General features: G+C 38.8%; 1 protein-coding gene across 2 annotated transcripts in view; it reads left to right on the plus strand.

The window, feature by feature from the left end:
* The window catches only part of ARHGEF28 (Rho guanine nucleotide exchange factor 28), a 169,744-nt gene that overhangs the window by 41,805 nt on the left and 111,504 nt on the right, over positions 1-16,435 (plus strand). The window contains exons 3-4 of one of the 2 annotated variants that reach the window (XM_060761673.2): positions 10,812-10,953; positions 12,438-12,731. The exons of the other annotated variant lie outside the window; for it this stretch is intronic. Of the exons in view, the coding sequence (XP_060617656.2) occupies positions 10,812-10,953; positions 12,438-12,731 (436 nt within the window). The remainder of the gene's footprint in view (positions 1-10,811; positions 10,954-12,437; positions 12,732-16,435) is intronic. 2 annotated transcript variants of the gene reach the window in all.

Raw genomic sequence — 16,435 nt, forward strand, 5'->3', positions numbered from 1 at the left:
GTACAGCTAGTAATAAATGAAATAAGAATACAGTAGAGTCTCTCTTATCAAACCTTCACTCATCCAACATTCTGTATTATCCAACGCAGTCTACCTCCTGCCCGGATCAATACTTTGCAATATTTTGGTGCTAAATTCGTAAATACAGTAATTACTATATAACGTTACCATATATTGAACTGCTTTTTCTCTTGATTTGTTGTAAAACATTATTGTTTTGGTGCTTAATTTGTAAAATCATAATGTAATTTGATGTTTAGTAGGCTTTTTCTTAATCCCTCCTTATTATCCAACATTTTCACTTATCCAACGTTTTGCTGGCCTGTTTATGTTGGATAAGCGAGACTCTACTGTAAATAGAGTAAAATAATAAATGAAATAATTATAAATAGAATAAAATAATAAATGTAATAATAAGAGTAAAACAGTAAATATAATATAGAGTAAAATAATGTAAATGTAACAACAACAATAACAAAGTACAATAATAAATAACTTTGACTCAGTATAAGCCAAGAAAGGCTTTTTCAGCCTCAAAAAAGATCTGAAAAACTTGGTTTATACTCTTGTATATATAGTAATTTTATACCCCCGTTTTACTCCAGAAAGCTCAGTACAATGTTCATAAAGTCAATCATCACAAGAATCTTCTGTGATAGTTTAGTGACTGATAAGAGACAATCACAGATTCATGACTGAATGAGCATTATATGTTATGTAACATGCTGATTGCGATAATATTTACCTGGTTTAAACTGAAGGCATGGGACTAGATCTAGACAAACAGAATACTTGTATCAACCGTGTAAGGGAGATGTACAGGCAGATAATTCAAAACCCTGAAATACCATAGAATTGCAGAGTTATAGGAACTTGATTTCCATTAAAATCATGGAGAGAAATTAGATAGATCAGGAGGACATCTGTTTCAACCAATTTGGATTTATCTATTTCGTTTATTTGTTCTTTATAGATCTTGCAGGGTCCCCATCAATTATTTTGCTTTTGTAACACTGTAGCTCCATAGAAGAAGGAAAAATACAACTGCTCCGTATATAGTTCTGTTTACTAAGTTTTCTCTGCTAGGAGACCTTTGTTCATGAAACGGGCTGCTACATGTTGAAAAGTATGAGGCATCGCTGCAAGACTTTGATGGCCTACTATTTAAGTTGAGAACTTGAAAGTTCACTTTTATTCCCTGGCTGGTTTTGATATTCCAGTTAATATTTTCATCCAAGGCAAACCTTCTATATCTCCATCTGGCTAGCTATTGCAAACATTTAATTCAAAGTCCCAGACTGACCTTATGACAGTAGTTTGTGTGTGATTTTTGTATGTGGGAAGATGGCAATAAGCTTCGTAGGAGAGATGCTTTCACAGGGTGTTTTTAGTTAAATGAGCCTTTGAAATGGCTTTGCCCAAAGCTCAGATTTAATTATAATGTAATTATTATGCAGGCATTATGTGTCAGGAACTAGCCTGAGATTCAGTTATGATCTCAAAGCAAAAATGGATCAGAAATCTAGTGTACATGCCTTGCAGTGGCTCCAGTCATTCCTTGAGGGACGGTCCCAGAAGGTGTTACTGGGTGACACCTGTTCGGCCCCACAACCGTTGTTGTGTGGAGTCCCACAGGGTTCGATTCTGTCCCCAATGTTGTTTAACATCTACATGAAACCGCTGGGAGAGATCATTCGGAGTTTCGGATTGAGATGTTATCTCTACGCAGATGATGTCCAGATCTGTCACTCCTTCTCACCTGTCACCAAGGAGGCTGTCCAGACCTTGAACCGGTGTCTAGCTGCTGTATCGGACTGGATGAGAGCTAACAAATTGAAACTGAATCCAGACAAGACAGAGGTCCTACTGGTCAGTCGGAAGGCCGAACAGGGTATAGGGTTACAGCCTGTGTTGGATGGGGTTACACTCCCCCTGAAGACGCAGGTTCGCAGCTTGGGAGTGATCCTGGACTCACCGCTGAGCCTGGAACCCCAGGTCTCAGCGGTGGCCGGGAGAGCTTTTGCGCAATTAAAACTTGTGCACCAGTTGCGCCCGTACCTTGGGAAGTCTGATCTGGCCACAGTGGTCCACGCTCTTGTCACATCCCGAATAGACTACTGCAACGCGCTCTACGTGGGGTTGCCCTTGAAGACGGTTCGGAAACTTCAACTAGTCCAGCGAGCGGCAGCCAGATTGCTCACCGGAGCGACATACAGGGAGCACACCACCCCCCTGTTGTGCCAGCTCCACTGGCTGCCGGTGCAGTTCCGAGCTCAATTCAAGGTGCTGGTTTTGACCTACAAAACCCTGTACGGTTCCGGTCCAGTGTATCTGTCCGAACGTATCTCCCTTTACGTCCCACCCCGGAGTTTGAGATCAGCTGGGGAGGCACTGCTCTCGACCCCACCACTGTCACAAGTGAGGCTGGTGGGGACGAGGAGCAGGGCCTTCTCAGTGGTGGCCCCTCACCTGTGGAACTCACTCCCGGGGGAAATCAGGACATCATCATCCCTCCTCTCCTTCAGGAGGAGGGTGAAGACATGGCTTTGGGACCAGGCCTTCGGGCAATCTGGCAATTAAATCAGATGAATACGATCAGCAGGATGGAAGAAGTGGAATGGAAAATGAGATCTATGAGTCAGTGAACGCTGACCATGTGGGAGGATGATTAGGGTTTGTATGGGGATTTTATCGATTTTATTGATTTTATTGGTATAGTGGATGAATTGTTGTTAACTATGAAATTGTAATAATTTTGTATTGATTGTTTTGTGACGCGGGCATCAAATGGTGCCTTGCTTTTGTAAGCCGCCCTGAGTCCCCTCCGGGGTGAGAAGGGCGGGGTATAAGAACCCGTAATAAATAAATAAATAAATACATGATGCAGTGTAAGTCTAGTAACAAGAACAAAAACCAATGATTTCAGGAAAGATTTCTGGAGACCTGATGTTATACGATCAAGATAAATTGTGGAGAAGTCAAAGCAGGAGGAAAAGTCAAATAATGATCACAAGAATAAATAAATAAGAAGAGGAGGAGGAGAAAAGGGTGAGGCTGACTTTGCCTTATTGCTTTCCCTTTCTGCCTTCTAAATAATTCCTGTCTGGCTGGCAGCCCTCTACTGTTTTATGCTTTTAAGTTGTCACCCAAAAAGGCAGGAAGCAGCATAGGCAAAAAAGGAAAAGAGTTTTGGATGCTGTAGACGTTGTCACCTTGGATCTCAGTGAATTGACAGGAGGAGGGAGCAGGAGGAATTTACTGGGGAAAAAGTCTCCACTGTGATGTTGTTCCAATTGTGGAAAATTCTTCCCAAGGAAGCTCTTCTAGTGCCTATGGTAATGTGCTTTCACAGTCAGACAAACTGACTTTTTAAAAATTTCCAGAACACCTAATTTAACACCTGGAAATCCTGATGTTTCTAGCCTGCTCTTAACATTTCTGTAGCTACTTTGAAAATTGGCTTAGGCATTTGGTAGACAGTGGAGGTTGTGAGTAGAAACTGCTTTTTTCTTTTAAAAATGCATAAATAAATAGCATTCATTTTGATTGAGCTCCTCACTTCCCCTTTTGTTTTTGTATCACAGTTATAGTCTAGTTCAGAGCCGTCCAAACTGTGCGTTGGGACACATTAGTGTGCCGGCTGCAGCATTTAGGTGTGTTGCGCAAACATAACGAGAAATATGAGAGTCTATGTGAAATAAACAATAAATCACATATTTTTATATATGTATGTGTGTGTGTGTGTGTGTTTCATGAGATATGTTTTGTCCCCACACATCTTGTGATTACAATATTTGTCTATAATTCTTATTAGGAGTTGGTTCAATCTCTGGTTTGCTAGTAAAACTGAATTGCTATGTTGCAAAATGATGCATGTCTAAAAATGTATGTCACCAACATAACATGTTTGGAAAGCTTTGGTCTAGTTTGTCAGTTTGAATCTGCAACTTTCCAGATGTTGCTGGAATGCAAGTCTCACTTGCCCTAGCCCAGTGGTTCCCAACCTTTTCTTTTTTTTACATTTGACTATTTGATCAGGGACCACTTTGACCAATCTCCAATGTTAGTACCAAAAGGGTTACAAATCAGTTTTTGGTCAATTTTAAATTCGGTTTGGTTATTTGGTATGTTGATTCAGAAAATTGCATTGGATAGACCACATAAGTTACAGAACATATGCCATCCAGTAGTTGCCATCTGCTCCCCCACAGATAACCATATTTAATAAGCTTCGGCATTATAAGAGGGTTTTACGGTACCAGTGACACTCATTGCAACGGTGTAGTAATGTGAGGCTGCAGACCATATTTTAGTTCTTGTGGACCACTGGTGGTCCATAGACCACAGGTTGGGAACCACTGCCCTAGCCATTGTAACCAAAGTGAGGAATCACGGGAACAATAATCCCATCAATATATGAAGGTTTGAATGATATCTACCACTACCAGGACTTTGAAAAAGCTCCCTCCATGTGAAAGATCCCTTTGGTATGTAATATTCCACTTGAATGGGATACACAAAGGTTATTGGGGAAGGAATTTCTCCTCCTCCTCCTCCTGCATAAACATGCATTCAGTGTCATTTAAATTAATCAAGGCTAGGGGCTTGTAAAGGAGTGAAGCTAACCTACTCCAAAAGTAAGGTGTGAGAAAGAACCACCATAGTCAATGGTGAGAAGCTGCAACATCTGGAGAGCTTCATGATCCCCCCCCCCATGAAAAGTAATTCTATTCCTTTTGTGTTGTTGTTATAGTCCATTTGGGGTACAAAAAGTAGTGAACTTGGAGTGGAAACTTGGAGAGATACAGTTAGGAAATTTATCACACCAGGAAAAACCTTCTCTTTCTTGAATTTGGTGGAATCTGGTCACAACCAGGCCAAGAATCAACAAAGACTTAAAATGAGAATGGTAGCCATCTGCTTTTTGTTGTCTTACTTCACTGAGTTTTTGTTAGTCACCAAGTTAATCACCGAGTTTACTTTGGGTAACTACTGTATGTTCATTCACCTGCATCCTAAAGCAGACTTATTGCACAACTAAATTTGGATATAAAAGCAAATTATAACTGAGGTTGCAGATATGGTGATAGAAACTCACTCTTTTATTTTCTGTGTCTGTTGCAAATCTGTTTAGATTTTGGATGTTTTTAATTAAAAAAGAAATATGTTGCAACATAAGAGAGTCTTATTTCTGGATCTTCCTCCTTCCAACACTCAATTCCACAGAGAACCTCTTCATGCAATGATGGGATTATATTTTAACTAAAATATTTTTGAGATAATATGGAGATATAGTTTGAACTACATGTATGAATGGAACTCAGTTGCTACTAATAACATATACAACAAGTTGTGTTCCCTTTCTTACAGAAGATGGATCTGAATACCTGCCAGATTGTATCACAAATGATTGCTTCTTCCCCACAGTAGTCATCAGTATAATCTGAAATCTGAGCACTTAGCAGAGAGTAATTGCATTTGCAGAACTCCTCCAGCACTTTTATTAATATTGTTATATCTCAGACTCCACGTGTTTAATATCATGCCAGGCTTTTGCTTCCCTCTTCCCAACTTTCCTCTGCATCTGGGCTGATGTGAAGATGATAAAAATCTTTTTTGGTATTTTGTGACATTTTGGTTAACTCCCTGTAAAGGGATTTTACTGTCAGTTTTTCACATTTAACATGGTGCGCCTAAATGCCTTGCATTATACATGATATCAGTCTATAACTGTTAGTGGGTTAGTTCTCCTGATACATTTACCATTTTCTTTTAAAGACGAGAATGTGACACACAATTTTTTTTGTTGTGACTTACTTCATATAGATTGAATGGTAAAATCTAGGGCAGCTGTGGGGTGCTGGGATTTTGGTGAAACCTTACAATACTTTCAAGGAGAGTTGAACACTTCAAAGCATAGATCTAATTAGAGCTGTCTTTTAAAAGAGTGTCAAGAAGATTTCTCTATTTTTATGTATGTATTTGTGTAAGAGACAGAGTATACATGCCTTACTGATTATCTTTACTTTAAATTATCACCATGAATGTACTGTATATACTTGAATATAAGCTGAGTTTTTCAGCCCTTTTTTAGGCTGAGAAAGCCGCCTCGGCTTATACTCGAGTCAAAGTTATTTATTATTTTACTCTGTTATTTTATTGACACAAAAACACAGCATGTCACAGCAAACAAAATATATATGCTGGATTTCGTATCACAAAATCACAAGTTGAACACTTCCTAAGCGTCTAGGACTGTGTGGTGTATTTTCGAATGATGTGCACAGATCCAAGTAAGGTGGCCTTTCGCAGTTGACAGATTGTGATTTTGTCAATGTTTATTGTTTCCAAATGCCAGCTGAGATCTTTTGGCACAGCATCCAGTGTGTGCCAATTACCACTGGGGCCACCTGTACTGGTTTATGCCAGAGCCTTTGCAGTTCGATTTTGAGGTCCTGATAACAGCTGAGTTTTTCCTGTTGTTTTTCCTCAATGTGACTGTCACCTAGTATGGCAGCATCAATCCAAACTTTTTTTCTTTTCCACAATCATGATGTCTGGCATATTATGTTCCAAAACTTTGTCAGCCTGGATTTGAAAGTCCCACAGTATTTTTGCATGTTCATTTTCCACTCCCTTGCCAGGTTTATGTTCCCACCAGTTCTTTACTACTGGCAGGTGATACTTGTGACATAAGTTCCAATGAATCATTTGGGCCACAGAGTTGTGCCTCTGTTTGTAGTCGGTTTGTGTGATTTTTTTGCAGCAGCTGAGGATATGATCAATGGTTTCATCAGCTTCCTTGCACAGACTGCATTTTGGGTCATAAGCTGATTTTTTCGATCCTGGCCTTAATTGCATCTGTTCTGATGGCTTGCTCTTGGGCTGCAAGAATCAGGCCTTCTGTCTCCTTCTCCAGTGAGCCATAACAAGGTCTTCTCCTTATCAACTTTTCCTTCAATTTTGTCAAGGAACTGCCCATGCAATGCTTTGTTGTGCCAGCTGTCAGCTCTGGTTTGTAGTGCAGTTTTCTTGTATTGGTTCTTTGTCTGCTGTGCTCCGAGAAGTTTCTGATTATTGACTTCAGTTAAAGCAGGTTCTTGGCTTTCCTTTACATATTCTGCCAGGGCGCGTTTTTCTTCTTCAACTGCTTATTATTATTATTATTATTATTGCACTTATTATTTTACTCTATTTATTAATATTATTACATTTATTATTTTACTTTATTATATGTATTATTTTATTCTATTTATTATTATTATTCTATTTATTATTTTCTATTATTGTTATTATTCTATTTATTATTTACTCTATTATTGTTATTGCTGCATTTCCATTATATTACTCTATTAATATTATTTTATACATTTATTATTTTACTCTGTTATTATTGAAAGGATATGTAAGCACATTTACATTGAAGAAGGGTAGAATAATGGTTTAATCAGAGTTGGATAGTCTTATCTTAAATTACAGTTTTATGTAAATATTCAAAAACATTTAACCTACTGATGCCTCAATTAATGTAATTTTATTCGTATCTCTGTTTATTTTGAAATTTACCAGTGGCTGCTTCATTTCCCACCTTCGACTTATACTTGAGTCAATATGTTTTCCCAGTATTTTGTGGTAAAATTATGTGCCTTGGCTTATATTTGAGTCGGCTTATACTCGAGTATATACAGTAAGTTTATCATTCTTAATTTAAGACAGGATTCTTTCTCATCCCTTTTCTAACAACACCACCATTCAGACATTGTGGGGTCGTGATTGATCCTGAGTGGTGGAGTGTATGTTTGCATATATATACATATGGTACATACATATGGTACATACCTGTTAGTTCTGGCACTGTTGCTGCTCTGTCATGTTTTTCACTGATAGATTATCTGGAGATGGGTGGAGAGTTTTTATTTCCTGACCTGAGGCAGTGCTTCTTGGATATCTTATGTGAGAGACCAGTATTTGTTTGTATTGAATGTGTTGGGACTGGTACTAAATCTGTGCCCAGTAGCTACAACTGTTCCTTTCTTTCCTTGAAAACGCTGCAAATTAGCACTGATCCAGGGACTTTCATTTTGGGCAGCACCAAACTTGTGCTGATATGAAATGAAAAGGGAAATGTGAAAATTTTAGTTTTAACAGTGAAAGCCTTGTCGGTTCTTTATGTAATTTATTTTCCTCGTCCATATGCTTTACGGTTCTGTTTGAATTTTATTAGAAGTAATTGTACCAACCAGGAACTTCTTTGTTTAAGGAAACAGCTTAGTCTAAGTTTCTTCCCTAATATCTGATAGATACTTTGGTATTGTTTTTTTAAATGATTTTATGCTATATGCTTTAAATATTTTTAATGTATGGAGGACTAGAATTGGGCTTGATAGCTATGAGAACTAGCACAATTCCAAAAGTGTTCATGCAGAAGTACCAAAATGACTTTATCTTTCCATCACAGTATTTAGCAAACAAGAAAGTTCTGTTGGCCCTCCACTTTTGCGAGTTTAGCGTTCATGGCCTTGTTTATTTGTGCATTTGATTAATATAGTTTCTCTGGGAATCTCTGACTCCTCCAGGGTGACACTATGGTCAACTTCTAGGGAAAGTTTATCATAAAGTTGCTCTGGAAGAGAGATTAATAAAGAAGTATTCTGTCAGGTAAAAATAAAGTAACAGTTGTTCCACTTTCCCAGTAGTCCTGTGTCCCTTACCCCCTTGAAAATGGAGTGCATGCTGTAATTTGGAATAAATCTAATACTGTATATTTGTTGTTAAAATATGCAAGAATTATAACTGCTTATGCTAAATGAAGTGATTCATGATTTTCACCCATTTATATGTAGCTTCAAGAGGCGTTCATTAAAGATTCCCCTTGACCCACTTCCTGTGGACCAAGAGCAATGAAACTTGGCACAGTTTAAAGCAATTGTAAATACCTCATTTGTAGAAGTTGATAGCTTGTTCCAAAAGCCACGTTGTGACTTCGGAAATCAGAGTTTCATTGTCTGAAAAATGCATGCCCTTCATTGTTGCAAAGAGGTGGAAGTCCGATGGTTTGAGGTTGAGTGAATAAGGGGCACTAGTATTTCAAAGCCACAGGAGCATTCTTCCATTTGGGCAACATTTGGTGCATTGTTTTGCAGAAGGCAGATGCCTTTGGTGAGCATGCCACCTCTCTTGGTTTTGATGGCATCCCGCAATTTCCACAGCAGTGAAGCATAGTATGCCCCAGTGATCATGGTACCCTTTGTTAGGAAATCAATTAATACTACTCCGTGCTGGTCCCAAAATACTGTGAACATGACTTTGTCTGCCAAGAGTTGGGCACGTGCCTTCTTTGGAGGTGGTGAGTCATAATGCTTCTATTGCATCAACTGGACTTTAGCCTCAGGATCATAGTGATGGACCCAGCTTTCATCCTGTGTGGTCAGTCTGTTGAAAAAGTTCTCCTGGTTTCCATGGCACATTGTCAATAGAGCCTGAGAACATTTGACTCGTTCCTGCTTCTGGAAAGATGTGAGCAGCCAGGGAACCCAGTGAGTGGAAACTTTATGCATGTGAAGATAGTCTTGGATGACTTTTTTCCATGGACCCCAGACTAATCTTGACATTTTGGGCTAGGTGGTGAATGGTTACACAGCAATTTTCCAAAATGGCAACCTACACTTGCTGGATCAATAGCAGAGTGGGGTCACCCTGAAATTGGAGCTGTTTCCACCAAAGTCTGACCACATTTGAATTGATGATGCCAGTTCTTGACTACATCATATGATGGGGAATCATCACTAAAACCTCATTCATCTCATCAAACATCTCTTTTGGTGTGTGGCCTTTCAAGTAAAGGAACGTAATGACCGCTCTGTGTTCCACTGGGTCTATTATCAAACCTCATACCACTTCAACACCTGTAAAAACAAGACTGTTATCAGTCCTGGGTTGTAAATTGGCACGTAACCTATAGAGACAGATATTATTACACATGTGCAGTTTCATTATCCTGTGATAAATAGAAGTGAGTCAGTGGAAATCTTTAATGAACACCTCTTGTAATATTTTATTGTTCTTCTTTGAATTGCAGTGAATAAAACTGAGGTGCAGTAGTCAACATGGCAACAGTCCAGTTGAAGTTAAGCAATTTTAATAATAACTGATTTCAGTGGGAAAGTTTATTTTATTTTTTACCTTTCCCACTGAAATCAGTGGGGTTATCTGGATTGTGACTGGTATGTATTGTCAACTTTTATATGTTGCTTCTTCTTAAAAGTTTTCAGACAATGCTTTTATTGTGAAATTGGTGTGCCTCATCAGAAATTCAGCACAGAGGAAGGCATTGACCTGGTCTATATTGCTGTATAATGCAGTTTGAAACTGCATTATATGGTCAATGTAGACAAGGCATGGAAACTTCAGCCCTCGAGGTGTTCTGGACTTCAACTCCCACAATTCCCAACAGCCTACTGTCTGTTAGAAATTGTGAAAGTTGAAATCCAAAACACCTGGAGGGCCGAAGTTTTCCCATGCCTACTGTAGACTGATATAAAGCAGTTCATTGCCTTATATGATAGTGTAGATGAGGCTATTGTCTTCCACATGTAACACTCCCAAGTTTTCCTATTGTTTCTTTCAGTTTTTACCCTTTCCACAGAAAATTAATTGAGGGTGGAAAAGATGGAATAGGTGCAAACTCCTTTTGATTGTTGTTGTGATTTTTTTAGAGCCTGGGAGTAATTGATTGCTGTAATATAATGTGAAAAGAAAATGAAATTTTAACTCTGTGGTATACATCAACAAAGTTGTATATTTTTTCCTAGGGGCAAGTTATTGTACATGGAAGACTGGACAAATATCTCTCAGAGGATGCTGAATTTTACTTTGTTTACCAGGGCTCCATCCAGAGACATGTGGTTTTTGCCAAGCATATTAATAATAATATCATTGAATCTATTTTTCCAGGTGAGATTTGTAGTCAGCACTCATTGTCTTGTTGCTTTCCTACATAAGGCATGTTTACTTTTTGCTAAAGGCAGTTATCACAGTGGAAGACAAAAGACTCTGCATTGTCACAAATGATGCTTCAGGCAGCATAGGGTGCATCTACACTGTAGAATTAATGCAGTTTGATACAATTTTAACTGTCAAGGCTTAATGTTATGGAATCCTGGAATTTGTACCTTGGCAGAGAAAACTAAAGACCTTTTAAAACTGCAATTTGCACAATTCTATAGCATTGAGCTATAGTAATTAAAATGGTGTCAAATTTTATTGATTCTATAGTATAGATCCACTCATGGTATATTTATACTGTTCAGGGTCCAATTGTTATTTTGAAGGCCTATTTATTTATTTATTTATTTATGTGCAGTATTTATATTCCACCCTTCTCACCCCGCAGGGGACTCAGGGCAGAACACAATGCATATATACATGGCAAACATTCAATGTCATAGACATACAACATCTATAGACAGACACAGAGGCAATTTAACATTCCAGCTTTCTTGCTTCATGAGGGTGTGCTCAATTCCAGCCACAAGGGGGAGCTGCTGCTTCACCGTCCACTTGTGACACTGAGTCCTTGATGGAGTACTTCCTCATTCTTACGCATGCTACTGGAAGGTTTTATGTTGTCATAAAATAGTTAAATTAGCCTCACCGCATAGAGTGGTACCTACATTTCCTACTTGACAGATGCAACTGTCTTTTGGGCTGCATAGGTCAACAGCAAGCTAGATTATTAATAGTCAGGAGCTCACTTCAACCCAGGCTAACTTCGAACTCAAGACCTCTCAGTCAGTAGTCATTTAATGCAGCTGGTTACTAACTAGCTGTGCCACATCCCGGTCCATTCTCATTCTCATTCTCATTCTCATTCTCTCTCTCTCTCTCTCTCTCTCTCTCTATATATATATATATGTATATATATGTGTGTGTGTATGCACACACACTCCACAGTCCCAACAAATTGTTATGTACTGTCAGAATTTTGTAGCATAAGTCATAAGAAATATGCACTTTGTTTTGCTTACGGGGGGGGGACGGGACCTTATTTTGTAGGAAAATTAAACTTCTTACTTCCGTTCAGAAGTGTGATCCTTCCATAAACAAGGTGCATGTCACCCATAACTTATTTTAAGCAAGGAAAAGACAAATATTTTTAAAGTGCTTCTGCTGCTTCAATCCCAGCAGTGAGGGAGATTTCTAGGCAATAATTCCCAAACTCTTTAAGTTCTTGGACTTCGGCTCCCAGAAGCCTTAGCTGCTTTGGCCAATGATCAGAGATTTTGGGAGCTGAAGTCCAAATTACCTGGAAGACCAGACTTTGGATAATACTGCAATCTGAGGCCGCTAAAACATATTGGAGGGATGTGCATTCAGCTCACAGATTTCAAAATTCCTTACCACGGTATAACTGTTACTCTTTTTTTGTACCCTTTTAGCTCACCGAGAGCAAGAAGAGGTTCCTGTCTCAGTGATCATGCATCCAAAGGAAGGTGCACTTGTGACCCTTGGTTTCTCACCTGTAACATACAAACGGGACACAGCTTGTGAAATAGCATGTTTTCTGATGAACCACATGGATTGCCTTTCAGCTTCCAGCCATAATACACTACTCAGTAGGTTTGGTTTAACTTCAGAAGATATTCAGTCAATGGATCATGCTATTATGCTCGCTATGGCCTATGAAAGAATGCCACCTGCTTGGAATATCATTAGAAGTTGTCCAGAAGATGGTAAGAAAATAGTTATCTTTTGTCTTACTCAGATTGTGCCTATTTCTGTTTTGAGAGCAGTTAGCCCAGTATTCATTCAGCATTGAGAGAGTTATCTCTTGAAATTGATTTGTTCTTGCTATTGGTTATAATGGTTCATTACTGTGCCTTTGAAAAATAACTGGCTATGTTGCTTGGAGATGAGCACCAACCCCCAGAGTTGGACACAACTAGACTAAATGTCAAGGGAAAACCTTTACCTTTACCAAAGATAAAACTATTTAACATGCATGAAAAACATATGTAAAAAAGAAAAAAAATTCTCATATGAATATGGGCCAGAGACCTGCCTAAATAAATAAATAAAAAGTTGCCTACTGGCGGACAGAAAAGAAAGAGAACCGAACTGATCCCCCATGGCACAGAATTCTACAAACTCGGAGTAATCACCAGAAAGGCTCTGGTAAGGGGTATTTCTGGGACTCTCCTGTATCTTACCAAACATTATTATGCCAATGAAGCACCTCTGAAGTTACCGTGGTGTAGTGGTTTGAGTGCCGAAATTAAATTCTGGAGAGCAAAGTCTGCTTGGCCATGGAAACTGCCTGGGTGATCTTGGATAATTCATACTCTTGCAGCCTCAGAAGAAGAGAAATGAACAAATCATATTAAGCAAACCCCGTGATAGGTTTGCTTTAGGGATGCCATAGCTCTAAGGAATAATATAGTAATAACAACAAAGCAACTTTGTTTGCACTCATTATTTTACCTTGAATAAAAACCAGAAATGTAACTTCTTGGTTATAGGATCACATGGAGGTGGCAAACCACATGATGTTGTGTCATACCTATGTCTGGTTTGCCACCTCTCTGCGATGAAGCCACACCATGTTCCTCAGACTTACCTGTTGCAGTGAGTAATTAAGGCAACCCTATGGTGGTGAACCTATCACGGGTTTTTAGAGGCTGAAAGTATATGGCTTTCCTAAGTTCACCCAGTGGATTTTCATGGCTGAACAGGAATTTGAAACCTGGTCACACTCTTACATTTTGAATTCCATATCTGCCAGATTTCTTTCTAATTCTTTCATTCCTCCTAAGACCTATGCCTTGACTATTACTGGGTATAGCATCATCCTCGTGTTCTCTTGCCTCTGTTTTTATCACTGGTTCTTCAGATTCATTTACCTCTATTCTGGGACACTTAGGTCTGGATTGCTTAGGCTGACTCCTCAAGAATTGACTACTAGTAGTTGATTTAGTAATATTCCCCTGCTCAGATTGTTTACCTTGCTTACAAGTTTCCTCATTTGAAATGGGTAGGAAAACATCATGATTAGCATGTATTTTGTCCCAATTTTGACTATGAGCAAAATTAGCAGATCTGGATATTACCACTGTCCCATCTTTATCTAAAAATCGCCAAGTTTGGCCCCTTGAGCTGATCATTAATAGGCAAGGTCCAACATCCAAACCATTATGCCATGCTGTGTGTAACCATTTCTAATATCTGATATGAGTCCATTAATCCTCTTGCGTCGAGAAGTCCTGTTTGTGCAATATGGAGAGGCATTGATGGGATTCTTCCTCATATTGGAGGAAGAGCACATCTGTTGTGAATGGCGTTTTGGCTCCTATAATAATGCTTCCAGAGTAGATGTGGGGACAGAGTTGGCATCTGGGTTTGTGGCACAGTCTTCTCCCTATAATATGTTTGATGCCAAATGTCTTTTAAACAAGTAACTGTTTAAAGTTTGGGGGCTTCGGGAAAAATCCTGCATATCTGCAGCTATGAGATCTGAACCAGTGGGGCTATGGGGTCACAGCCAAAAGTGTGTAGGCCATATCTTTTCTTTTTCATTTTTTGCACATTCCTTCAAGAGATATGCAAGCAGCATCTATCACTTTTCTCCCTCTCCATTCCCTTCCTCACTGTCTCTCCATCTTTTAATTCCATTGGATTTCTATACCCAGTTTTTTGACAGAGGTCTGCTTGTGGGGTAACGGCTTTTAAACTGTGAGTGAGCATTGTATATAGCTTCAAAGTTGCTGGTTGCCCATTGCTGTGAAAATGTGTTCTTTTTCTTTATGGAGGCCATGTCTATTGTGATGTACAGTGTAATATTACTGTATTAACATGTAGACAAGTTGAGCATGAAAGAAAAGGCAATGGTCCATCACATTGATTAGACAGTGAAGCAAAAATAGTAATTTCAAACTACAGGAAAGGAGATTCCACCTGAATATGAGGAAGAACTTCTTAACTGTGAGAGCAATTTGAACTCTCTGCCCAGGAGAGTGGTGGAGGCTCCTTCTTTGGAGACTTTCAAACAGAGGCTGGGTGGCCATCTGTTGGGGGTGGTTTGAATGCAATTTTCCTGCTTCTTGGCAGGGGGTTGGACTGGATGGCCCATGAGGTTTCTTCCAACTCTATGATTCTAAGACAGCATGTGCCTCCTTCTACCAGCTGATTACTAATACTTAACTTCTCCTCCTCCTTATCTGGTGATATTCCAGCTGCAAATTGTTTTCTGTCTGGCTTCCAACTTGGGATGCAAGGGTGTGTCATAATTGGTAGCTACTGGTCACTGGTATTCATTAAAGAAACATATTTCAGTCATCAAAGACTAATTAGCGATGATCTTGAACAAACTTTTTGAACCACAGACTCATCAACAACAGCCATGTTGGAATCTATAGGAGTTTTTCTTGGAGAAATATGAGATATAAAGAAAATGAACCTCAGCTTGTGTACGTGTTAATATAAGAAAAAGGCTGAATGACATCATTTGTTTCCATGTCTGCATTGCTGAAGTTTGAACTAGCTTTCGGAAATGAAAAAGAAGATTCTCAACTGCTATTGTTTTAGGTTAACGATACTATGTAAAAAATCACAAAGTTCATTTGTACCAGGAATACCACAACGCCTGAACAGTTTTTTTTTTCTGCAATTCAGTCTTTCTCTTTTTAAAAAAAATACTTTTGTTTCCTTTCTGAATTCAGTTCATTTTATGAATAGGGCTTGTCAACCACTGATGAAAACTTTGAGAGTTCATACAAAATGAAAATCATCAAAATAAAACGGCCTCGCCTTGATTTCTAATAGATGAAGAGTATTTACTCAAAAATTGTTATTGCATAAACAAAAGGAGACATCCATTGTCTAGAAACAGTCAAAATAATGCTGCTGTACAGGAATTGTGGCTTGTTAACCACCTCTTTATCGCAGTACTATTCCCAATGATCTGTCACTTTTTAACTCTGTTAGGTATGGTTTGCACTAAATCATATCACAATTGGACAAAAAAGCTCATCCTTGTGTAAATAAGATTGAGGTTTTAAAAATTGCTTTAGAGGAAGTCAACAAATAATTTCTTTGTAAGTATTTTATTATATAGTTACTAAAAGCTTCTTACAAGAGAAGGTATGTGGCAGATTCAAACAGGGAGTTTGATTTCAAGTCTTCGTTCTATTCCAAAATTTACTTCGACAAGAGCATCCTGGAATAACATTTCATGTATCATGCGGTGCTTTGGTTGAAAAATAAGTGCAAATTCTGATGTGTTTGTGGAAGCACTTACACTGTCCATGTTTGATACATTAGCCTTCACATACACTAGACCACAGCTTCTATTATCTTGAGTCATTTGCAAGGATCACTTTGGAAATGGCTGTTTGATGTCCCCCAAATATGCAGGGCTACAAACCCTATGTTGTCTAGTCAG

Source organism: Anolis sagrei, chromosome 2 (assembly GCF_037176765.1).
Source record: "Anolis sagrei isolate rAnoSag1 chromosome 2, rAnoSag1.mat, whole genome shotgun sequence".
Lineage (NCBI taxonomy): Eukaryota > Metazoa > Chordata > Lepidosauria > Squamata > Dactyloidae > Anolis > Anolis sagrei.